The 26,333-nt window shown below is 44.7% G+C and overlaps 1 protein-coding gene across 5 annotated transcripts in view; it reads left to right on the forward strand.

Moving 5' to 3' along the window:
• The first annotated feature begins 461 nt into the window (after positions 1 to 461).
• Positions 462 to 26,333, forward strand: part of ADAMTSL2 (ADAMTS like 2) — a 53,396-nt gene continuing 27,524 nt past the window's right edge. For 2 of the 5 annotated variants that reach the window (XM_007475238.2, XM_007475241.2), the window contains exons 1-12: positions 462 to 551; positions 914 to 989; positions 3,051 to 3,162; positions 4,800 to 4,942; positions 5,514 to 5,589; positions 7,620 to 7,722; positions 9,175 to 9,320; positions 9,431 to 9,554; positions 13,507 to 13,587; positions 17,468 to 17,643; positions 19,496 to 19,844; positions 21,479 to 21,854. In XM_007475238.2, the coding sequence (XP_007475300.1) occupies positions 476 to 551; positions 914 to 989; positions 3,051 to 3,162; positions 4,800 to 4,942; positions 5,514 to 5,589; positions 7,620 to 7,722; positions 9,175 to 9,320; positions 9,431 to 9,554; positions 13,507 to 13,587; positions 17,468 to 17,643; positions 19,496 to 19,844; positions 21,479 to 21,854 (1,838 nt within the window). In that variant the 5' untranslated portion in view covers positions 462 to 475. Of the gene's footprint in view, positions 552 to 887; positions 990 to 3,050; positions 3,163 to 4,799; positions 4,943 to 5,513; positions 5,590 to 7,619; positions 7,723 to 9,174; positions 9,321 to 9,430; positions 9,555 to 13,506; positions 13,588 to 17,467; positions 17,644 to 19,495; positions 19,845 to 21,478; positions 21,855 to 26,333 lie in introns of those variants that run through there. The other 3 variants (XM_007475239.2, XM_007475240.2, XM_007475243.2) reach the window with 3 other exon arrangements.

A 26,333-nucleotide genomic window follows, 5' to 3' on the forward strand; every position in this document is an offset into this window, starting at 1 on the left:
GAGACAGAAGAGACCCAGGTTCTGGTCTTCACTGTGTTACTAACTAGCTGGGTGAACTTGGATCAGTCATTCTCCTTGTCTTGTCTCAATTTTTCTCATCTATAAAATGATGGAATTGGAGTAGATCTCTAGAGTCCTTTCCTTTCCAGCTTTGATATCCTATAATTCTATGATGCTTATTCCCTCTTTCCCCCTAACCAGGTCTCTTTGGTGAGCCTAGGATTTGGGGGGGAAATATGCATTTGGAGGAGAATATGGGGAGACACAGATACATATGTTCTTCTCCTCTCTCTCTTCTTGGCTACTCTAGTCAGCAGGCAGCTGTGGCTGGCCCTAGTCCAGAGGCGCAGAGTGGGTTAAAGCGTGAGCCAGGCGGAGGTGGGGGGGGAGCAGCAGGGTGAGAAGTGTGAGTTCCTCCCAGTCTGTCTGACAGCTATAAAGGCAGGGAAACACAGCCGAGAGTCACTGGGGCTGAATGCCTTTCCTTGGAAACCCCCACTCTCTTGGACGCCCATTGAAGTGGGAGAGGGAGGGAGAGGAGGAGACAAGAGGTGAGGGAGAGAGAGAGAGAGAGAGAGAGAGAGAGAGAGAGAGAGAGAGAGAGAGAGAGAGAGAGAGAGAGAGAGAGAGAGAGACTGAGAAAGAGAGAGAGAGAGAGAGAGAGAGAGAGAGAGAGAGAGAGAGAGAGAGAGAGAGAGAGAGAGAGAGAGAGACTGAGAAAGAGAATGAGAGAGAGAGTGTGAGAGAGAGAGGAAGAGGAGAGAGAGAGAAGAAAGAGAAGAGAAGAGAAGAGAGAGAGAGAGAGAGAGAGAGAGAGAGAGAGAGAGAGAGAGAGAGAGAGAGAGAAGAGAGAGGACAGTTCTTATTGCTTTTGCTGCCTCTTTCAGTCCCTTCTTCCCCCCATATACACAAGCTCGCACCTGGTGTCTGGAACATCTCCTGCCTCTTCCCCCCCCTGCTAACCTGCTGACACTTTGCCTTTGGGCCAGGTATGGTTTATTTCTCTCTTCTCCCCTCTCTGTCCCCATTCCCCAAGGTCCCCAGACCCCTGCCAGCTTTCCCTCTTCTCATTGAGAAACACACATTTGGATTTCTCCTTAAGAAACTCACCCTCACCCTAGCCCCCATCCAAAACAAAAGTCCAGGAAGCTGTCCCCCAGCAAAAGGCCATATGCAATGCAAAGGATACTTATTAGTGTGGATTTGGGGTGGGAGATGAGACTGGGACAGAACTGTCCTTCCAGCCCCCACTTTCGAGGAAATGCAGAATCAGAAATCAGAGAGAGACACAGAGAGAGAGACAGAGAGAGACAGAGAGGGAGAATGTGTGTGTGTGTGTGTGTGTGTGTGTGTGTGTGTGTTTGAAGGCAGTTATATAACTCTAGGCATTAGGTTCAGGCCAGAAGGGGAATGGGGTGGGGGGTGAGGGATAGGAGGGAGGGGAAAGTATAAGGACCAAAATAACTCTCAGAACTGGATGCTAAGGTGCCTCTCCCCTCCCCCGCTGCCACCAGGATCTGGTGGGGCCCCGGGGTTTGTAGATTTGTGGCTTTCACTTTCATTTGAAACATTTCTGGTTGGTTTTTTTGGACCCCAAAGAGGGATGGATCCAGAGCGAGCCATTCTCTGGCGGGAGGCCAACGGCGTCTGGAAGCCTTAATGAAAACCAAGTGTAAGCCCCGTCTCAGGCACCTGTCTCCAGGACGGCCAGCCAGGAGCGCTGGGCTCCAATTAGGCAATGAGTCCAGTGGCCTGGAGACCAGATTTGGGGGCAAGGAAGGATGGGGGTATGTGCAGATGCTGTCCTGGGTGGAGGAGGCTTACCAGATGTGGTGGGCAGCTCGGCTGGGGGTGAAGTGGGTCTGGAGGATTCAAGAAACTTCTCTGGAGATGGGGTCCTTTACTGCAGTTGTAGAGTGGCTCTTGGTATGCAATGAGGTTGACCCTGGAAACCCTGGGGGTTTCTATTATACAAGGCTACTAAAATTTAAGTGGGAAGATGGGGGAACCCTTTGGAAAGAGCACTGGACTTGAAGCCTGAGGATCTGGATTTTAATCTTGCCCCTGCTACTTACTACCAGTGTGACCTTGGACAAGTCACTGTACCTCACTGGGTTTCAGTTTCCTCAAGGGTAAAATGAGGGAGTTAGACTAGATGAACTCTAGGATCTCTTTTCGTCTTTAAACCCTAAAGTGCTTTGAGCCCATTGGTTTGGAGAGTGTCAGTTCTCAGGAGGAGAGAGCTCCTCTTAGCCCTTTCCTCTCATGGATTGCCTGAAAGTAGACTTCATAGCTATTTGCTCATAGATACAGCACTGGCTGGGGATGAAAAGCACTTCCACCTCCTCCTTCCCAAGAGGCTCAACATTTCTCTGCTGCCTTGAATTAGATTTCCCCCACCTGCTGGGGCCAGGGTGGGTAGCGGAGAGACTGGCTTGTGAAAAAGGAGGAGAGGAAATGGTGCCGGTCAGCATTGCCTTGAACTCTTTGTGTCCTGGGGTAGGCTTTTCTCTCACCCAGCAACTGGCCACTTTCAAGTTGAAATGAAACCTGGGAAAATGAGCCGACTCCTTGTCTAGAAGCCTCCTGCTCCACTGGGATGGGCATAATGAAAGTCATTCACAGGCTGGGAACCAGCTTCTCAGCAAGATTGAGGCTCAGTTCAACAGACTGTGTACAATCTATCCTTTAGATTCTTGGTTCTTCCTCCCCCCCCAGCCCCACTCCTTTGGCCTCCTAATTGCTTCTTTGAGGCAGGGAGGGAAGGAGAGATGATTCTCCTTGATTGGGTTTTTCCTAAGTAGGACCAACTGGGTTTAGAGTAGGTTGGGTGGCCTGAGAATGGGGACAGAAAAACAAAACTTAGCCCTTTGAATTCAAATGTATGAATGCATATTCAGATTGCAACAAGCAGAGTATATCCTTTCTTAGGGTAGGGAGCCCAGCCTTTGGAGCCCTGGTAAGGATTTTGGGTTTTTTCCTCTCCATGTGCATCCCTTAACAAGAGCAAATAGTGTCTTACTTGGTGTGATGTTGGTCTCATTCCCTAGGATGGATGCTGGATGGCGGCATTCAGGTTGGGGCTTCTGGACCTGGTCTCCATTGAAGAGTCTATTGGCTGTGGTGCTGGTGACTGGGAATGTCATGCTTGTCATTGCTAAGGTGAGCAAAGAAGCTTCCCATGTTTTCAGAAGCCCCCAAACCTGGAGAGTCATCAAACAGGGAAGTGCTATTTGCAAGATACAAACATCATCCCCTTGACTTTAAGACATTGAATCAGGGGGAAACTAGGTGGCTCAGTGGATTGAGAGTCAGGCTTAGAGACAGGAGGTCTTGGGTCCAAATGTGGCCTCAGACATTTCCCAGCTGTGTGACCCTGGGCAAGTCACTTGACCCCCATTGCCTAGCCCTTACCATTCTTCTGCCTTGGAACCAATACACAGTATTGATTCTAAAATGGAAGGTGAGGGTCTAAAAAAACACATTGGGTCTACAATTAAAAAAATAAAAAACTTAGACTAATCATTCAGATTATCAATTGACCCATTGCCTTTTTCACGCTCATTTTTCAGGATTCCTGGATAGATTGGGTTTGGTGGGGGTTGTGTGTTCCTCAGAATGATATGGTAGTAGGGGTCAAGAGATGGATCTAGGTACAGTCACAGCCAATATGGTGTGGTGGAAAAGGTACCATATTTTAGGATCACAGGATTTGGGTTGGAACCTTTGCTCTCTTGCTTATTATCCCTGTGAATCTGGAAACTTTAGGCTTCATTTTATCTACTGGAAAATTAAAGACTAGACTACACGATCAATGCCAACCAGCTCTAAATTATCCAGACCTGGCTATACTAGTCAGTAGAGTGCCCAGATCGGCCAACTGGGTGGAAAAGTCAGTCAAAATCCATTGTTAGACCAAACAATGGGCCGATTGGCTGAACTTTCCATTTTTCAAATGATGGTGTTGGAACCACTCGGGATATGTAGAAAGCAAATTCCGACCTGAGCAGAGACCTGTCCAACAGAACTGAGGTTCCAGTCTGTGCCATGAGAAAAGGGTTGAGGATGATTCAATAGGCTGGACAAATTACCTGGAGCCTACCTCTGGGGGTGAGAGGCTTCTAACAAGGAAGCGTCCACCCTCATGCTGGCAATCGGCAGCCCCCTTCATTTCTTTGGCTCGTTCATGTCATGGCTCATATTTGCTGCCAGGTAATAGTAACCAGACCCTTAGTGCCTCTCAGACTGCCAACTCTTTAATTCCCTCCAGCAACAACAGTCTCCACCCGTCCTAGCATTAGCAGCTCTGAGCGGCCAAGGGGTTAAGTTGGCTTGCAGTTTTGCGTGGGGTCCCTGAGGAAGCAGGCTGGGGGTGGGTGGTGGAGCTAGAGTGACCTGGGGAAAAGGGGGTGGCTGGGGAATTGCAGAATGTTTCAGGTCGCAGGTAGAGGTCTCTTCAGAGCAGCACTGGACTTTCTCAGTGAGAATCAGAACCACTCAGCTGTGGGGGAGAAGGCCTGTCAAGATCCAGGGTGTGCTAAGGAAGCTGACATTGTTTTATGTCTCTGGTCTGGCTTTCCAAAGAGCTGCAACTTGAAAGAGTGTCGGATGTGACTGTGGAGATCAGAAGGGAGCCTGTCTTTTTATCTCGGAGGCTTAGGGGGCACCGAGCTGAGGGGCATTTGCTGAGAACAGACAGGCAGAATTGTTTGCTAACCTTCTGCTGTGTCTCTGAGTCCTTCTCTCCTGACAGGGGACTTGTTGGGGGGGCGGCGGGTGCCGGGGGGACTCTTGCACAGGGTAATGTCCAGACCTCGAATAGCTTAGAAGAAGGAGCAGATGCCACGGCTTACTGGTGGGGAGAGTGGACCAAGTGGACAGCCTGCACCAGGACTTGTGGTGGAGGGGTGAAGTCTCAGGAGAGACACTGTCTCCGACAGAGGTAGGGCTTCAAAGGACTGTGGGAGTTTGGGTCCTGGAGGGAAGGGGAAAAAATGCGCTGCTTCCTCAGACGGAGGACACTTCTGCTTCGTGATGAAATGGTTTTCAGCCAACAGAGTTGGTCTGTGGGAGGCACAGAGCGCATCACCTTCTGTGAAGCTGGCTTTAAATGACCGTCCCCGCCCGGCAGCCCAGAATGGGGAAAGAATTCCGTTCAGTACAGTCCGACCAGCATCATTAAGCAAACATTTACTAGGCACCGGTCAATTCCCAGGAGTTGGGAACACAAAGGAAAAAATGAAAAAGTCTCTGCCCCAAGAAGCTTACCCTCTCCTGATGGCGTGTGGGTGTGTGGAAGGGCCCCATGACTTTGCCTTGGTTAGAGCAGAGGTAACGACTCTGGCAGGAATTTATGTCTGTGATTCCCGTCTTGTCAGTCACCTTTCCTCTCACCCACTGGCTCCGGCGGCAGAGTAGATGAGGGAGTAAATGGGGGGCTCTTTGGCCACATATCCTCCCAGAGCCATTGTGGAGAAGCGTGTGACACCTGGCGCCTTCCTTCCTCTGTTTAGGAGGAAGTCTGTCCCGGGACTTGGGAACAAGACCTGCACAGGCACCTCCAAGCGGCACCAGCTGTGCAAAGTACAGGTAGGGGTGGCTGGTTTCTGCCTTATCATCTCTGTGTCCACCCGTGGCTCAGCACTCCAGGGACAGAGCAGGGCCAGGCCAGGCCCTAGGGGAGTGAATGAGGTCTCGGGCCCCTGCTTTCTTCTGCTTCCTTCAGATATGGGGAGAAAAATAACCTGGACCTTCTCCTTTCCCAGTCTACTCAATATAAACATTTACTCTAGACTTCCCATATGTCTAGCCGTGTCCTGATAAAAGCTTACTGTCTAGTGGAGGAGGAGCGTCAGAAATGAAGCGGTGTATTTTAAGGAGGCAGCTAGGTAGCACAGTGGATAGAATGTCAGGCCTGGAGTCAGGAAGACTTATCTTTCTGAGTTCAAATCTGACCTCAGAAATGGACCAGGTGTGTGACCCTGGGCAAGTCACCTAACTCTGTTCGCCTCAGTTTCCTCATCTGTAAAATGAGCTGGAGAAGGAAGTAGCAAAACACTTTAGTATCTTTGCCAAGGAAACTCCAAATGAGACTGTGAAGAGTTGGACATGACTGGAAATCAACTAACATCATATGGTTCTAAGTCATAAACAGGCCGGACTAATGATGTTCAGAGGAGGGAGAGAACAGAAAGGGATACAGCACTCGGGGGAATCAATAAAGTCTCTTCCTTCTCTTTTAAGATTCTATGATTCTACAAAAGGGAAGGGGCTTCACTTGGACTTTGAGAGATGAGGAAGAAGAGCTCAGGAGGAGAAACATGAATTTGAATTCTATCTCAGACCTTTAATAGCTATGTGACTCTGGACTTAATCCCTTCCAGACTCAGTTTCCTTATCTGTAATTAGGGATAATGATAGTAACTACCCCATAAGGATTACTGGGGTATCAAATTATATATACATATATATTTATATATATATATATATAGTACTTGCAAACCTTACAGCACTATAGAAATCTAAGCTATTATTATTATTAGTCTTTGGTGATATAGTGTCTGTCTCAGAAGCCCTTGCGTCTAGGTTTGGAGATTCCCAGAATGGTCTTGAGGAGGGGTCATCTTTTAAATAATCTTTACAATGTCAATCCAAGGAGGAGGAGAAGGAGGAAAAAGAGACAGACAGACAGACAGACAGGGAAGAAGGGGGGGTATGTGTGGAAAACAGGATAACTCTTTTTCATTCTCCACTATGCTAGCAGGCATAGCATGTCAAAACAGGAGAAGGCATTAGAACATACATCTAAATTGGAGGGTATTTTAGGACATAGAATAAGAGTTGGAGGGGAAATGTAGAAAATGATTTGATTTCAAGACCTTAATTTTAAAGAAAGAAGGGAAAAGGCATTTATTAAGTGTCTACGATGTGCCAGGAATTGGGTTAAACACTTCACAAACATCAACTCATTTGATTCTCATACCAAGCCTGGGAGGTGGGTGAGATTATTATCCCCATTTTATAATCAAGGAAACTTGGGTAGACTGATGTTAAATGATCTGCCCAGTATTACACATCAACTAAGTATTTGAGGCTGGATTTGAACTCAGGTTTTTCTGACTTCAGGCCCAGGGCAACATTCCCCTTGCCCAAGGTCTCTCAACTAAATCCAGGATAAAATTTTTTTCTACCTTCTCTCCATCTGCCAGTCATGGACTGAACTCTCTCAAGCTTCATAACCAACATCTGCCATTTTGCTGGTCAGTTCCTTTTACGAGAGAAAGCTGCCTGATCTGCCTGCTTTCTCCTGGACTTCTTCCTTTTGTTCTTGTCTATTTTCTCATTGGGGCAGCTAGTGTTTCAGTGGATAGAGTGTTGGGCCTTGAGTCAGAAAGACTCCTTTTCCTGAATTCAAATCCTGCTACAGACCCTTACTGGTTGTGTGACCTGGGCAAGTCATTTAATTGTTCTTGCCTTAGTTTCTTCATCTGTCAAAGTAGGAGTAGGAGATAGCAAACCATTTCAAGAAAACCCCAAAAGGGATCACAAAGAGTTGGATACAGAAAAGACTGAACAAAAAATGCTTCTCACCAGGATTTTATTAATGTGTCCCCTTTTAGGAGTGTCCCTCTGATGGAAGGAGCTTCAGGGAAGAGCAGTGCATATCCTTCAACTCCCATGTGTACAATGGAAGGACATATCAGTGGAAACCCTTGTACCCGGGTAACAAGAGTCCTCTTGGCTCACAATGCTACTAGGTCCTCAGTTCTCTCAGAGAGACAGGTCAGCTCAACATGTGGCCTCCTCTCTGACTGTATTGAATATGGCGTCAGGCGTTCAGCCAAAAAACTGCCACACACTGGAGCCAGTGTGGAATTTGGAGTCTTTGGTGGGTTGATGGTTAGAACGGACATAGCTCCCACAGCAAGAGTATAGCTTGGTCTGTTTGCATTTAGAGAGTGGTTTAATCTTTTGAAGAATGTTCACATCCATTTTGTTACTTGACTTTAATAGTCCCATGAGATTGGCAGGGCAGGGGTTATTTAAAGAGCCTTAGTTGTGGAGTATGAGAACCACCACTTTTGATGATTCTATAGTCTCTGAGACCTTGGGAAAGTCACACCACCTCTTGGACCTCAGATTTACCATCTGAAAAATGAAGGGGTTGGACTGGAATAGAGACTTTTAATTATTTCTTTGTGTCATGGACCCAATTGGCAGCCTTGTAAAACTCATGAATCCCTTCTCACAATAATATTTTAAAATGCATGGAATAAAATACATAGGATTAAAAGGAAACCAACCATATTGAAAAGTAGTTATTAAAATCTATATTTTAAAAAAAACCCAAATTCATGGACTACAGATGGCCTCTGACATCCCTGTAAGCTCTAGATCTGGGATCCTATGATCTTTGATCTCTGTTTTACGATGATGGAGCTGAGGCCCATGGATAAGCACAGATGATTTGCCCAGGGCCATGCAACAGAGTCACTGGCAGATCCAGAACCATAGCTCATATTTCTTGATTTTCTATCTAGTGCCATCCCACTGTACCATATCCTGGTCATTGAGCCTTGTGCCTGTTTCGATGATGTTACTTCTTAACCCTCAGGTGCCTGTGCCATTTAATGTGGGATAGAGAAAGGAGACACAAAGGAATAGATAATAGAAGGAGAAGGATGTTAAAACCCTGTAGAGCCTACTTCTTGGAAGGCATGGGGTTGTCGTAAGGGTCAAATAACATAACAGACATGAACGTACTTCACTAGTTGCAGAGTAGGGGACAGACTGACACAATGCTATTATAGGCATGTGTTTTGGGGATGTGGAAGGCAGGGAATTAAGTTTGGTATCTGAAACTGTAGGTACCAAGAAGACCCCTGGGTGGGATTCTGTCAGTTTGGTTTGTCCCTCTGTCTTCCCCTATTCCCTACCCTCCTGATTCTCCCTCAAGGAAGGTGTTACCTAGTAGGGGCTGCTGATGTTCCTGAGGGTGGAACCCAACAGACTGTGGTCCTTTGGAGATACTCCAGGAGCTATTGATCCCTCTGGGGAAGCTTCCTTTCTCTGTTTTTTTCCTTGGGCTCCTTCCCCTGTCCCATGCATGGCTACCTGATGGATGTGTCCTTTCGTTGACCTGTGGGCATCTCTCTTGCTTCCCTTTCTTACCAGATGACTATGTTCACATCTCCAGCAAGCCCTGTGACTTGCATTGCACAACTGTGGATGGCCAGAGGCAACTGATGGTGCCAGCTCGTGATGGGACCTCCTGCAAATTCATTGACTTCCGAGGGGTTTGCGTGTCTGGAAAATGTGAGGTTGTTAAACATTATAGCAAAAATATTGTCAGTAACATTCAGGAAATTAGCTCTGGTCTCACCCCCTGAGCCTGCACCTCAATGCTTTTTTTTCTGTAATTTTTTTCCAGCCCATTGGATGTGATGGGGTTCTCTTTTCCACCCACACTCTGGACAAGTGTGGGGTTTGTCAGGGGGATGGAAGCAGCTGTACACATGTGACAGGGAACTATAGGAAAGGGAATGCCCACCTAGGTAAGTAAGCTCATTTGGCTATAATCTTTGGCATTACAGTAGGAGAGAGGGGAACAGAGAAACATGAACTTCAGATCCAATCATCATCATCATCATCACATCACTTCAAGTCTTTGATAGATCTGGAATCTCAGTAGTAATCTCAGTTGTCTTCCCTCTATTATAGATCTCAACCTCTTCTGAATCTTTCCATAATCCTTAGTAGAAAATCCACTCACTGCCCTGGATGTCTTTTAGCACTTTTCACATTTTGTGGATACCCAGGAAGGCACCTGCCATCCCTAATTCTTTTTTTTTTTAAACCCTTACCTTCTGTCTTAGAGTCAATCCTGTGTATTGACTCTAAGGCAGAAGAGTGGTAAGGGCTAGGCAATGGGGGTCAAATGACTTGCCCAGGGTCACACAGCTGGGAAGTGTCTGAGGTCAGATTTGAACCTAGGACCTCCCATCTCTAGGACTGACTCTCAATTCACTGAGCTACCCAGCTGCCCCCCCCCATCCCTAATTCTTACTATGTGAATATTCCTCTTCCCCCCCCCCCCCAGGAATCACTTCTAATGCATTGCATCTTATACACAAATTATTATTGTTAACATGCTATGACATGATTATACCTAACATACATCTCTCTTGTTGAACTTTGGGTCAAATGCCTTTAAAAAAGAAAAAAACCCCTTACTTTCAATCTTAAAATCTATATGAAGTATCAATGCCAAGGCAGGAAAGTGGTAAGGGCTAGGTAACTGGGGTTAAGTGACTTGCCCTTGGCCACACAGCTAGAAAGTGTCTGAGGTCAGATTTGAACCCAGGACCATCTATCTCCAGGCTTGGCTCGCTATCCAGTGAGGTACCTGGTTGCCTCAAATGTCATCTTGATTCTTCTGGAATAACAGGGATGAGAGAGACAGTGGGGCATAATGGACAGAGAGGGAACCTTGGAATTAAGAAAACATGGATTCAAGTCCCACCTCCCACATACTGGCTATGTGACTCTGGGCAAGTCCCTTAACCTGCTATTGCCATGGGCAACTCTCTAAGATAATGAGTTATATGGTAGGTGCTAGTCTACATTGGAAGAGGGAGACTCCTCACCCAAGAATTTCCTCTATCAGTGAAATCATGGGTTCAGTCCAAAATACAAACAAGACAAAACAAAACAAAACAAAAAAAGAATTTGGATCACTCCAGGAGGGGGACACTATGAACAGAGACATGAAGACTGGAATAAGTCAGGCATGTTGGGAAAGGTTTATTAGGGATGAATTCAAAGCTGTGGGGGAAAGTAGTAAACTAATGGTCTAGTCTCAGTTTTTTTCTATCTGGCAAGATTTGTATATGAGCACACATGCCTATTTGTTACGGGAAGGATGATAAGGCTAGCACAATAGAGAAAATATGTGGGGCAGCTGGATGGCTCAGTGGCTTGAGAGCCAGACCTAGAGACGGGAGGTGTCCTAGGTTCAAATCTGGCCTCAGACACTTCTCAGCTGTGTGACCCTAGGCAAGTCACTTAATACCCATTGCCTAGCCCTTACCACTCTTCTGCCTTGGAGCCAATATGGTATTGACTCTAAGACGGAAGGGGAGGGTTTAAAAAGAGAGAGATAATAGGGTCACACAGGCTTTTTTCATCAAGATGGTATTTTCAAAAGCTATGGTTAGGTTATACATGTGGCCACATTGTGCCATGTGGAGAGGTTTCTAAGGATATCTTTAGTCTAGAGCCCCATTGGGTGTGAGGCTGATTCAAGGTTGGAGGGTTTCAAACTGAAAAAAATCCCAGAAACCAAGGGCAGTGATGGTGAAAAAATAATGTTCTGTGGACATCAAGATAGCCTAATATGCCCTCATTTACTGTATGATACCTACTTGGTGGATATGATATGAATGGCAATGGTTTTTGCAGTTAAATGACCAAGATGATCTTGATCAAAGTCACGGGATCATAGATTTCAATCCGGAAGGAACTTTAAGGATCATTTTATCCAACACCCTTTTTTTTGTAGGTGAGGAAACTGAAGTTCAGAGATTTTAAATGATTTGCCCAAGATCACATAGGTAGTAAATAGCAGAGCTAGGCTTGGGAGCAAGTTGCCTCTGCTTTTTTACTACCACTTTCTCCCCTCCAACTTTGTTGTTGTTCAATTGTTTCAGTTGTGTCTGACTCTTTGTGAACATATTTGGGGATTTCTTGGCAAAGATACTTACTGGAGTGGTTTGGCATTTCCTTCTCCAGTTCATTTTCCAGATGAGGAAACTGAGGCAAATCCCCAGTGACTTGTCCAAGGTCACACAGCTAGTGAATGTCTGAATCTGGATTTGAATTCAGGTCTTCCTGACTCCAAGCCTGGCATTCTCTCCACTGAACCATCTCACTGCCCAGGAAATTTTAGACTAAAAAGTGGGATAGGTTTACCTATGAAGGTCATGAATTCCTTTTAAAAAAAATCCTTACCTTTTCTCTTAGAATCCATCTAAGTTCTGATTCTAAGGCAGAAGAGTGGTAAGGGCTAGGCAACTGGGGTTACATGACTTGTCCAGGGTCACACAATTAGGAAGTATCTGAGGCTAGATTTGAACCCTAATCTTCCTGAAGAATTCACTTTTGAGGGAAAGGACAATTTCCTCTAAACATATATCCTGGGCATATAAGAATTTAAATAACTGGAAGGAGCAGAAATATTTCTAGATGATTTCAAGAATCCTCAGATGAGGAGGTTCTCCCAGATGCCCCCATATGATTATAGCCTCTCTGGTGGATCATTCAATAAATATTCTCCATCATTCAAAAAAATGTTCAAGATACTATGGAGGAAAAAGCAATGGAATCAAAGGCAGTTCATATCCTGGTTTCAACCTTTAGCTATGAGACCATGGGAAGCCTCTCTGAATCTTAGTTTGCTTATCTGTAAAATAGTTATTATATTATTTATATAGTGAGAGAGTGCTGAGCTTAGAGTTAGGAAGACCTGAGTTCATATTCAGCCTCAGAAATGTCCTAGCTGTGTGACCTTGGGCAAGTCACAACCTCTGTTTGCCATTAGAGAAGGGAATGAAAAACATTTGCAGTTTCTTTGCCCAGAAATTCCTATGGACAGAGGTTCATAGGGTCATGAAAAGTCAGACATGACTGAAATGACCACCTGCCTTTGGGTTTTTGTGAATGGATACATGCTTATTGAATGAATGAAGTAAAGGGTTTAAGAAATCTTCAAGTTATATAGAAATATCTGTGGGACCCTGGGCAAGTCACTTAACCCCCATTGTCGAGGCGTTATCACTCTTCAGCTTCCAAAACAACACACAGTATTGCTTCTAAGATAGAAGGTAAGGGTTTAAAATTTTTTAAAAATGTTATATAGAAGTATGGGTTGGTTATTGATAAAAATAAACAGTCCATCAATTAGCACCTTCCATGTGAAGGGCAGCTAGGTTGCACAGTGGATAGAGTACCAGGTCAAGAACTCATCCTCCCAAGTTCAAATCTGGCCTCAGACAGTAAAGAGCTATGTGACCCTGGGCAAGTCACTTACTTCTGCCTCAGTTCCTCATTTGTCACATGAGCTGGAGAAGGAAATGGCTCACCACTCTAGCACCTTTGCCAAGAAAACCCCAAAATGGTGCCATGAAGAGTCATATGTACCCGAAAATGGCTGAACAACAAACATGACTTGCCTCTAGCCTGGGGAGGTAGAGAACAAAAATAGGATTGAGACATAGTCCCTATCCTCAATGTGCACAGTCGACTTGGGGAGACAGTTCATTGGGGTGAAAAAATAGAGAACACGACAAAGTCACAAATGATGGGACAAAGGCCAAATGTGTGGGCTGCCTCCACTTTCTGAGATGTCTTGAAAATATTCAGCCATAGTGCCTGTTTTCCTTTTTTTTTTCTTTTCTTTTTTAACTGACCAGAAAGTTGCCTGGTCATTAACGTATAGTTTCCCTGCAGGCTACTCCCTGGTAACACACATTCCAGCTGGCGCCCGAGACATCCAGATTGTAGAACGGAAGAAGTCGGCAGACGTCTTAGGTGTGTATGGCCTTGGCGATTAGCCTGACAGTATTTGTCTTTTCATCTCCCTGCCATCAGTGAGCAAAATTTATAGCTGAAGGGGAAAAAAAGGGAATTTCTGGTCGTGTAGAAGGGGAAACAGATTTCGGTGAGGTTCCAGAACCAGTGGGTAAATGTTACAGCGAGACAGATTTTGGCTCAATAAAAGGAAGAACTTTCTAACAATTAGAACTGTCTGGAAGTGGAATGGTCTCCCTCTCTGGATAGTAAGGTCCTTATTGCTGGAGGTCGAATGGAGGCTAGGTGATACATAGAAAAGCTGTGGAGGAGATTTCTGTTGAATTAGAGAATCTCTGAGATCTCTCCTAAAGCCAAGATTCTAATTCTACAAAAAGTGACATTGGAGGGGCAGTTAGGTGGCTCAGGGGATTGAGAGCAAGGCCTAGAGAAAGGAGGTTTTGGGTTCAAATTTGACCTCACATACTTCCTAGTTGAGTGACCCTGGGCTTAACTTAATTTACTTAACTCCCATTCCCTAGCCTTTACCACTCTTCTGCTTTGGAACCAATATAGATTATTGATCCTAAGACAGAAGATATAGGCTAAAAAAAAAAAGGACAAAGGGAGCCCCGGGCCATCAAATGTGGTCCCAAGCATGCCACTGGAGCCCGCTGGGCCATGGGTCTAATTCAGTGATAACTTGGGATCCATGATTTCAGAATCTTCTCCCATGATTCTGGAGGAGGGGAGCAAGAGCAGATGGGTGGCAGGATTGAACATCATCTGTATTTAATTTCATTCTCTTTATTCAGTCAGTTAGCCAGTAAGTATTTAATAAGTGGTCATTCATTCTATGCATTACACTGTGCTAGGCACAATAAGAGCAGGGGGAGTACCGGCCTCAGGGTTATTCTTAGGCAGTGGATTCTCACCAGGACATCACCCAGAGCCCTTTGCTGCTAGACGGAGCAGACCCTAACCCACCTCAAAGGCAGGAGGCATAGGACTGGGTGGGGGCCTCATCTGGGGAGGTGCCCACTTCAGAGCCAATTGGGTTTGCTTCCAAGAGGCCCAGTTGAGGGCTCTGTGGCTGCTGTCCCCTTCCCACAACCATGTCTTCTAGGGTAGGCCCATCCTGAGGGGCTCTTCCCTGAGCTGCCCTCCAGGGATGCTCTGCCCTGGCCAAGAGTTTTTGGAGAAAGCAGCTTGGTGTAACTGTGGCCTCCAGCCAAGCCGGTTACTTTGTCCTCTTCAGTGGGAGGGACGGACAGTCCAGGAAACAGACTGTACTCTGGGCTGCCTCCCGAGCTTTCTTACTTGAAACAGACTCGTGGAAATACCAAGTTAAGACTCTGAGCATTAGGAAAGCCGCAGGAAGGAAGGTCATTATTGTCAGGAAACGGGTTTTGGATTTGGGCTGAAAGTTTAACCCTTTATGGGCAGACAGGCTCTTGCTGGGGGTCATGTGGGTATGGCTTAACTTGCTCTGCAATTCTCTCTGGCTCAGAATTAGATTTTTTTTAAGCTTCAATTTTTGACTCATTGTGTTCATCTGATAATAAATTAACTGCATGACACTCTCACTCCTTGAATTGCATCAGGAGCTTTGGAAGCAAAACTCCTCCTCTCTAGCAAGCCATTCCAGTTCCTGGAATAAGCTTTTAAAGGACACGTTTTGGAAGACAAACTGTACCCAAAGTCGTAATTTGGTTTTCTCCTCTTCCCTAGCTCCTTGGCCTTGGGGAGGCAGCACAATGTAGAAAAAAGTCTACCAGACTGAGCTGTGTGTAGTCCAGAGACCTGGGTTTGAATTCTGGGTTTACAACCTCCTCAGCTCAGCTGTAAGATAATTAACCAAATAATTTATTCTTGAGCCTCAGCTTCCTTTGGGTACAAGAAAGTGACTGAGTTAGATGGCCATTAAGGTCCTTTTCTAATTCTAGCATTATGTGATTCCATCCAGTTTCTGTATAAGTTCCTCTATGCAATAGTAATAAAAAGCCTTGGTTAATCCTCAAGTTAAGAAATATTGGGTTGGTTTTGGGGGCACTTAAAAACCTTCAAGGAAGGGTAGCTAGGTACACAGTGGATAGAGCACCAGGTCTGGAGTCAAGAGGATCTAGTTTCAAATCTGGCCTCAGGTAATTCCTAGATGTGTGACTCTAATCAAGTCACTTAACCCTGATTGCCTAGCCCTTACCTCTCTTCAGTCTTAGAGCTGACACTAAGCAGAAGGTAAGGGTTTTAAAAAAGCAAATAAAACATCTTTAGGAAAGCTGGGAAATGAGCTTTCTGCTGAATCTATAAGTTCAAAGACAGGCAGTGTCCTCTCACCTGGGTTTGAGAGGACTGTCTGCAAGGATCTGAGCAATCACTGGCCACCGATGATAAGTGTCTGGTGCCAAAGAGAAGATGGGAGTGGGCCAGACCAAAGTCACCCCTTGGTCTGTGTGTGCCTCCAGGTCAGGGCCTTGCAGGTGTTAGGAAAATCCCTGGACTCTATGAGGATACTGACTGATCCTTTCCCACTCATCCCTTGGAATAGGCTAGCCCAGGGCTGGGGCCCTAGTAGATGCTCAAGCAAAACTTGCTGATTGGCAGTGCTTTTTTTCAGCAGAGACAACCAAACTTAATTCTTCCCAGACCAGAGGGAGGAAACTTTGGATACTCTATACACAGAGCTACACTTCCCCAATCCAAAAGCTATTTCTTTTTGTTCTGGCTGGGAATAGTATCACAGATAGCATAGACTAGAGGATGCCAGAGCTGGAGGGTAATTTAGGGAATGGTCTAGACCAACCCCTTTATGTTACAGATGGGGAAACTGAGGCTCAGAGGTGGGAAGAATGTACTTCAGCAAAGGATCCTAGAGATCATTGTCTTCAACTGTCACTATATAGATGGGGAAACTTGGACCAAGTGAATTTAAATGACAAACTCCAAGTCATCTAGGTAGTAACAGTCAGGATTCAAACACAGTTCTTTGAATGGAATCCAGGCCTTTAATCTTATTCCCTTGTCCCACATTTTATAGCTGGAGAAAATGAGAATCAGATTGGGAAAGGACTGGCCCATGGTCTCACAGTAAATGGAAGAACTGGGTCCAGAAGTGAAGTTAATTGAAGTGGGGGAACCATCAAATCAATTCGTGCTGCTCTTTCTTCAGCCAATGAATCAAACACTTGGGGTCTGTTTCATTGGCCGTGGCAATGGCTAATCACCATGTAGTGATTCAAACCGTCCATCAAGACAGCCCAAATAGCAGCACCAAATGGGCCTCAAGCCAGTTATTTTCAATAGTCTAGACATGTCCTTTGTTGTTTATTTTAGGCTGATATTAAAACAGGAGTGCATTTCCTGAGCATGCACTGAGTTGGGTTAGACTTTTGCCACGGACACGGAGTTTGACTCACCCACGTGGCAAAAGTCCTGAACTTGGAGGTATTTTTAGAAGCTCGGTGGGAGAGTGGGAGGGTTATGGGGGAGATGGGGGTGGGGGAAGGGAGCTGCAGTCTCCTGAGTCATAGAAGGTTAGTGCTGGAAAGGCTTTAGAACATAGAACATTTGAACTGGAAGGGGCTCTAGAGATCACGGAGTCTAGGTCCTTCATTTTACAGATGGGGAAAATGAGGCTTAGAGATGGAAAGAAGATAAAACAGGTTCAGAATTAGACATATAAATCCACATATTTGAATTTATAATAGAGCCAAGCTGAGTCCTCTGGAAGCCAGGAACTTGACTTCCCAGTACTATATACTGAGTTGGTTATAGAATTGTCTCTGACTCTGGCCATGGATAGTTCATTGAAAGAATAATTGAGTCCAGGGACACCCATTTAATGCTCAGCAAAGGCTTCTTTCTTGACTAATGGTGACTTCTGCATACTTTGCTATTCTAGCTCTTGCTGATGAAGCTGGCTACTATTTCTTTAATGGGAACTACAAAGTAGACAGTCCAAAGAATTTCAACATCGCCGGCACCATTGTGAAGTACCGACGGCCCATGGATGTGTATGAAACTGGCATCGAGTACATCGTAGCCCAGGGCCCCACCAACCAGGGTTTGAATGTTATGGTATGCTCAGCAATAGAGAATTTATTATGCTTAAAGCAGCCTGCCGGAGGGAAGTGTTGAAAGTCAGAGAAGTTGTATTATCGCCAATGAATGAGGAAAGAGGATTATAATGATGTTGATAGCAGTGATATCACAGAAATAAGAATTGATATCAATACTTGTGATGACATCATGGAAATGGGAAGCGTGAAATGAAATCGTCATGCTTTGTTTTAATCAAGTTTGGAAAGAGCAGAGGGCAGGATGAATGGATTTGGGTATATGGTACTGTTGGCTGGAGTGGGGTCTAATTGTATCCCTCCCTCTTCTATCATGGAATGTGGACAGTATGCCTTGATCATTACTTTTGCAGGTTCCCAATGGTATTTGTGCCTTTTTTTTTTCTTTCAGAGATTCCTTAGGCTAGAGAGACTTTGAGTCTGTTGAACTCACACCCTACCCCCACCCCTATGCAGCTGCCACGTGACCTTAGAATCCTTCCAAGAAAATAATTCAATGACTTCCCTCCATCAAACATTCCAGAGCCTCAGTTTTGGGGATCTGAGCAGTGGAGTGGAGGGGAATTGAGAACATTCTGTCAAATCTCTTACAGATGCTTCATAACCTTCAATACAGGAGGAATGTAGAAACTCCCACTGAGCTCCTAATTTTAGGCACCATGTCAAAAGAATGCATTCTCAGGGTGAAAGGACCTGAATTTGGAATCAGGGGTCCTGGATTCAAATTCTGTCAATGACACTTATTTCCCAAATAATCCAGGGAAAATCTGTTAGCCTCTCAGGACTTCAGTTTCTTCATTTGAAAAATGAGGCCATTGGACTAGATACCTTTAATGAAGCTTCCTTCCAGTTCTAAACCAGCTCTAAACTGACATGGGTCAAGATAGATTTTTGATGTCAATCATACAAGCTGTTCATTGACTTTACCACAGACAGCTGGTGTTGATCAACAGTTACAGAAAATTAGAATTCCAATGCCTTAACTGAATGCTGAAGTTGAATAGAAGAGAATTGGATCTTTGACGATCCAGAGAGCATGTATACTTCTCCCAGGAGATTGTTGTGAATAGCAGTTCTAAACTGTGTGGGTATGGCACCAACTTATTGTTTACTATCACTTTAGCTAAGAGAGACTTGCTTCAAACTCCAAATGACATTTTGAGAGAGGCAAGATTAAAATAGTTTTTTCTTTCAAATCAATCTAAATATTCTGAATACACTTTGATGAATCAAGATTGGCAGGACATAGGTGATTAACACCCTCAGTAATCTCCAATTTAGAGAGGGTCATTCCTAAATTCTCCATCATCCAACCCTTAATCAGACTAGTTAATAGGGGTTTCGCCTGGGGGCAGCTGGGTTGCTCAGTGGATGAAGATCCAGGCCTAGAGATGGGAGGTTCTGGGTTCAAACTGTGCCTCAGACACTTCCTAGCTGTGTGACCCTGGGCAAGTCACTTAACCCCCATTGCTTAGCCCTTACTGCTCTTCTACCTTAGAACTAATTCATAGTGCTGATTCTAAGATGTAAGGTAAAGGGTTTTTTAAAAAGTATTTACAGTGAGCTGTGTGATCTTGGGTAAGTCAACTTTCCCTGTCTGGGTCCTATCTGTGTAATTAATAAAGAGTTGGACAAGATATCTTGAAACTTTGACATTCTTATGTTCGAAGGTCCCTTCCAGCTCTGATGCAATTTATTGTAATACTGTATTTTCTAAGGTTCTATCCAGCTCTGATATTCTATATTCTAATATTGTATGTTCTCAGGTCCCTTCCAGCTCTGATATACTATGACTTTGATTTAAACTGGAGGGGCTGAATGACACTCAGGAGGATAATTTATTTCTCCTCCAGGTGTGGAATCAAAATGGCAAGAGCCCTTCAATTACCTTTGAATACACTCTTCTCAGAAAGCCCCACCCCCAGAGCATCCAGCCTGTCTACTATACCTTCTCCGAAACTGCTTCAGAGAGTGCGGAGAGCCGGGAATTTGATGGCGAGGGGCTGGTGGGCTTTGTCCAGCACAACAGCACCTACTATGGGAAATCGTCCAAGGAGAGGCTAGATCTAGAGAACCAGCTGTTTGGCCAGCAGGGCCCATCCGAGGATTTCAACTTGAGCAAGGGCCAGGAGACCAATGAGGTGTACGAGAGGGCAGGAGGCATGGACTGCGAGGCTCCCCTGGGGGGCAAGACCTTCCGAGGTAATGGGCCAGCAAGGGGAGTCCAGGGCAGTGGTGTCTTCCCCACTGTGGATGATGCCAGGCCAGAGCAATACCCAGGAAATTTGATCAGTGCTGCTCTCTTCTCCTTGGCAAAGGGCTTGAAAGGAAGGTTTCTCCCATTTGACCCTTTGGCATAAGTCTACTTGTCATTTGGAGCAGGGGCCATAGCCACACTGGGGAAATGGATGCACTCTCCCATTTGGGGATGTCTGGGCTTCAGTCAGAAGTCTCCTTACTTTCCCTCAGTTATGCTCTTATATGACTCAGATCATTCTTCAGTCTTAAAAAAATATATCCTTATGTTCTGTCTTAGTATCAACTGTAAGACAGAAGGTATGCAAATGGGGTTAAGTGACTTGCCCAGGGTCACATAGCTCTGAAGTATCTGAGGCTAGATTTGAACCCAGGTCCTCCTGACTCCAGGTCTGGCACTCTATCCACCGTGCCACCTAGCTTGCCTCTTTGATCCTCTTTGGCACAAAGTTCTTATGCATGCCTTTGATCAGGAGTAGTCATGAAGAACATTATCAGCTGTTCATTCTGTACTGGTCAACCCTACATACTAGAGCTGGGGCAGGTGATCCCAGAAAGGGGAGGCCCTGCCCTGTGGAACATTCTTGACTTTATGCAGCAGAGACTTTAATGGGGACATTTGTTTTCCAGGGACCCAGATTTAATATTACCCAGTTAGGTAAGCCCTTCCTATAGAAGGAGAGCCAGTCTTCAGCAAACAATGAGAAGCTGGGGTGGGGGTGGGAGAGGGACCCTCAAAACCCCCATCTAAGCCCTGTCCCCCACTTTAAGACTCTAGCTCCAACCTCAGAGCCCAGGTCTTTCATGCTTTGACCCCTGAACTCCTTTCCCCTTCCCCACAGGACGTTTGACCTAAACCAGTCTTGCAAAAAGGCAATGTTTAAACCAATAATTAACCTATATTAGTGTATAAATTACTTAGTTGAGTCTTCCAACAACTGTATGAGGTAGTTGCTACCAATATTAGACCCACAGATGAGGAAACCGAGGTTCAGAGAGGTGTAGCAGGCTATGAAGGTCATCTTGCCGGTAAAAGGCAGAGGCGGGCTTTGAATCTAGGTCTTCCTGACTCCAGCTTCTTCTCTCCACAATGTTGCACTGCCTCTCAGTCTATAATGATCTATAGTCTGTTCTGGTGAGGAAAAGATTTTTGGGTTTAGAAACTTTTTAGACTTTTCCCCAGATCACTCCCTTCATGTTGATGTCTGGGCATCAGTCTAATGCTAGTGTGAAGATCCCTTTGGAATGATTCCTAATCCCTATAAGCAGATATTTGAGCTGGAAATGACCTTGGAAATGCCCTTATTTCACAGATGAGGAAAGTAAAGACCAGAGAGAATTGTATTTTTTCCCCCATAACTCTGATCTTCTGTCTTAGGTTCAATTGTAATTTTGAACCTAGGTTCTCCCAACTTCAGGTATGGTGCTCTATCCATTGTGCTACCTAGCTGCTTTGGGAGGAGAATTGTGTTGCTGAAGATCACTGAGCTAGAAAAAGGAACATCTGGGTTTCCTGACCTTCTAATTGAGTTTTCTTTTCATTTCGTTCTCCCCTTCCCCACTTTTTTTTTTTTAATAAGATTCGAACACTACTCAGATGGTTCATACAGGAGAGAAGGAGGACCAAGACACTGATGTTCACTTTGCATCCCAGGAGTTCCTCTCCGAAAATGCCATCTCTGACCAGCTTTTGGGCAAGAGCTCTGACTCCAAGGAATTTGTCCTGAATGTAACGGTGAACAGCATTTTTGCTCAGAGTGACCCACATCACCCAGGGGGCTCACCCACGGACAGCCTCTATTTGGACTATGAGGAGAATGAGGGGGCTTACAACCTCAATGGTACCTATTTGGAGCTGACCAGCGATAGGATGGCCAACACATCATCAGAGACACCATTCCCCAATGCCAGTGTGACCCTCCCTAGTTCACCAGGAAACAGGACCCACAAAGCAAGGTAGGGGAGCTTTTCCCACATCCATAACCTACGCCTTTCAACACCAAAGGGCTGTGCTCTACAAGGGAACAAGGAGCACGGGCTTTTCTTCACAATGACTGAAGTTCCACCACTTCTTCAGAAGAGAACAGTTGGCAGGGAAATATCAGTTGGTCACCAGGTGGGTAGGATAAGAGAGACAGAGCTGTTTATACTTATTCAAGAGGTATTGGAGGCAACTGGGTGGCTCAGGGGATAGAGAGCCTGGCCTCAAAGCAAGAGGTTCTGGGTTCAACTTCCTATCTGTGTGACCCTACCAAGTCATTTAACCCTAATTCCCTATCTGTTATCACTTGTCCGCCCTAGAACCAATACTTAGTATCAATTCTAAGAAGGTAAGGTGTTTTTTTTTTTTAAGAGATATTGGGCAGTGATGTAATATAGAATTTTTTTCTTTTCTCTGGTTTATAGCACAAGTTCAAGAGTTTAAAAATTAACATTATTTTCCTTTTGATTATATTGATGAGCTAAGTAAGTAAGGGCATAGTACTAATGAGCACTAGGTACCAGGTTTGGGGCAGCGAGGTGATGGAGTGGATAGAATGCCAACTGTAGTGTCAGGAGTGGATAGAATACCAACCATGTAGTCAGAAAAACCCAATACAGTCACAGACACTTACTAGCTGTGTGACCCTGACCAATTCACTTCACCTTGTTTACCTTAGTTTCCTTGTCTATAAAATGAGCCGGAGGAGGAAATAGTAAGTCAATCCAATGTCTTTGCTAAGAAAACCCCAAATGGAATCATGAAGAGTTAGACATGACTGAAAAATGACCAAAACAATAACAGACAGGTTAGGATTGAAATTCATAGGATTGAAGGTTTCAGGTATCTCAATAGGGAAACAAACCTAGAGGAACTAAAGAATCTGCCCAAAATCACTTAGTAAATAGAAAAGCCAGGATTTGAACCCAGGGCCTCTGGCTCTATTGTTCTTTGCCCTGTGCCATTAATCCCTGAGTAGGGATATCTGAGTGAGTGAGTGGACTTGTTGTTTAAGTGTGTTATTGTTCTGTGGTACCTAACTAACTGGTCAACCTTGATAAAGGGTCACAAAGCAGACTGTTGCTCAGTCTTGTTCCAGGATGCCACAATGTTTATACCCTACAGAATCAAAGAGCTTCCCAGGATCCTAGACTTCTCAGAGCTTCTCAGAGGCAGCTACATGGTGCAATGTCTAGAATGCTGGGCCTGGTGTCAGGAATACCCGAGTTTAAATCTGGCCTCAGACATTAACTCTGTAAACTCAGGCAACTCGCTTAACCTTTGTTTGCCTCAGTTTCCTATAAAATGGGAATAATCACAGCCCCTACCTTGCAGTTGTTGGGAGGATCTCATGTGATAAGATCAGAAAAGCTCATAGCACAGTGCCTGGAAACACAGTAGGTACTATATAAATGTTAGCTATTATAATAATTATTATTAACTAGAAGAGACTTCAGAGGCATCTTAGTTTAGCCTGAGAGGGTATCCTCTTCAACATCTCTGACCCAAAGGACACTAAACCTCCATTTGAAAGACCTCCAATGTAGTGAAACTGATAGCCTCCTAAGGTAGCCCATTCCACGTTTACATAGTTCTAATTACTAGAAACATTTTTTTCTATTGAGCCAAAATCTGCAACTCTGTAACTTTACATCTAGTCTATCTACCCCATCCCCCCACCCCCCAGGGAGATAGTTTAGTGGCATTCATCAGGAGGAGACTGTGAGGCCAGGAGAAAGCTTGGGTCAAAAATATGGAAACAGGAAGGACTAGACAGATTGGATTTGCTCACCTCCCTAGGCTCCTTCTAAATGATCCAAGACAGTTCCAATTTTAGGCAGCTAGGTGGTACCACCATGGATAGAATGCAGTCCTTGGAATCTGGAACACTTGAGTTTGAATCAGGTCCCACACACTACCTAGGTTAGTGATGAACCTTTTAAAGACCAAGTGGGAAGAGGGTTGGCTGGTGAGAAAAATGTTCTCAGGCTTATGGAGAAGAGTACAGGAACAGTTCCTTTTGGCATACTCCTGCACATGTGCCATAGGTTCACCAACATAGACCTAGGGGATCCTGAGGAGGCCTTTAACCACCATTTGCCTCAATTTCCTAATCTATAAAATGAGGATAATAATAGAACCCTTCTCTTAGCTTAATTGTAAAAATCAGATGAGATAATATGTATACAATGCTTTAGAAACCTTAAAGTACTATATAAATTCTAGTTATAATGAATTCCTGTGTTTGGGGCGTGGGTGGCCTGACAGGCTAAAATCAGTGCATCTTGCTGGTATAGGCATCAGGACAGAAATGGTTCCTAAGAACAGAAATTCATTTCAGGGTTTAAGTCGTCAATAAATATTTAAGTACCTACTATGTGCTAAGTGCTGGGGATGCAAAAAAAGTAAAAAAAAAAAAACTAAACCAAAGCAGTCACTGTTCTGAAAGATTTCATTCATAGTCTAAAGGGTGAAATAATATATACAATGATTGTACAAAAAAGCCATATACCAGGTAATAGAAGATAATCTCATAAAGAAAGTATTAATTAAAAGAAGGTCTTATATAGCCTGAGCAAGAAAGTGTGGATGAATGAGGGAGCATAAATTAATCCCTCCTAATAGAGAAAATTCAAATTCAGCTCTCATTGAGTGTCCCTGCCCATTGCAGATCTTGGCTGAGGGAGATAAGGGAAATGATATGGCCCCTGTCCTTGAGCTGATATTCTACAGGGTATCTAAGGCACCTCGACAAAGAACTATACTAAAAAAGCAAAGGATCTGAAGTGCTTTAGAGAGGAACAAATTCCTGTGGGAGTACACAAGACAAGAATGATTGTTTCTGATGTGGGGAAGAGGAAAGGCCTCTTGGAGGAGGTGACACCTGAACAAGGCCTTGACCTGTGTGGAAAATGTCAGTGTGGTGGGCAGCAAAGCATCTTTGTCTGGGAAAATGAACCATTGTCTGGGAACGTGCCCCTAACTTAATAAAGTGTCTTGGCACCAGGCTTAGCAAGGATGAGCAGAGGCTAGTTAGTAGTTGAAGTGCACAATAGGTTTTTGAAAACAATCTGCCATTATTAATGCAGCTATGAGAGAGGATTTTGGTGACTTTTGTTGTTTTTGTTTTGGTGAGGATTAGGGGAATAGTGAACTCTATTTTTGAAGGTGGATTTTATTTGGGAAAACACTAGAGAACTGAATTACATATTTCTTAAATGCCAGGTATTGGGGAGCAAAGACAAAACAATCCTGGTACTCGAGGGACTTACTTTCTATTGAGGGTATACAGCATGCACGCCAATTTCTAAGTCCAGAGTTATGCAAAATCATTCCAAGAGGGAAAGAGTACAAAGAATTAGGGGCAACCAGGACAGGCTCAGGGTAGGAGGTGGAATTTAAATGTCAAAGGATCTGAGGGATTCTAAGAGATAATACATCCCAGTCATGGCAGGTATCTGTGCAAAGGCATAATGATGGGAAACAGAATGTTTTATATTGGAAAGAGCTAGCACACCAGCTTGACTAGAATCAAGTAATAAAGTACCTATTAAGCTCCTACTGTGTGCCAGGCAGAGGCAACTAGATGGCTCAGTGGATAGAGCCCTGGGCCTAGAGTCAGGAAGATCTGAATTAAAACTTGGCCTCAGACACTTGCTAGCTATGTGACCCTGGGCAAGTCACTTCACCTCTGCCTTAATCCACTGCAGGAGGAAATGGCAAACCACTCTAGTATCTTTACCAAGAAAACTTCATGGACAGTGTGGTCTATGGGGTTATGAAGATGTAAGGATAATTTTAGTGTTTTGATTTAAATCTAAATAATTGGTTACCAGAGATGATTCCCAAATAATAAAATACCCAAGTCAGCTGGGAATTATGGAGATTTTAATTAATATATAGAGAAAACTGTTCTGGCTCAGGCTGAGCCAGGCAGTAGTTAAAGGCCTTGGCCAAAGTGGCCTCCCTGAGCCTAAGGGAAAGGGAGTCAGTCTTATCACTCACCACGAGACTGTCTCCAAGGAAGCTTCAGTCCTCTGATGAACTCAATCTCCTGAACTGAGTTCAGAATCCAATTCCACTCTGAACTGAATTGCCTGAGCTGACTTTTTACCTCTCCTTTTAAAGAAATTTTCTCTTATGTCACCTCCCCTAAATTTTCACACCTACCAATCACAGTAGACACTTTTTTCCAGGACTGCCCATTCTCAGTTCTCACCACTCTTTAGTCTAAGCTGCAGCTGTGTGAATGGAGAGATGATGAAGTGCTGAGGTAGGGTGGCAGCTGTGTGAATGGAGAGAAGGGGAGATTTTTGTGGAGACAGTCAGATGTGGTAACTGATTAGATATGTGGTGTGGGGGCAGAGTGAAAAGTTGAGGGTGATGGTCAGTTTGGATGACTGAAAAGAACATGAAAGAAGTCTGGAAAGGTTAATAGGTGGGGATCCAATTGG

This window comes from Monodelphis domestica, chromosome 1, assembly GCF_027887165.1.
Source record: "Monodelphis domestica isolate mMonDom1 chromosome 1, mMonDom1.pri, whole genome shotgun sequence".
NCBI classification, from domain to species: domain Eukaryota; kingdom Metazoa; phylum Chordata; class Mammalia; order Didelphimorphia; family Didelphidae; genus Monodelphis; species Monodelphis domestica.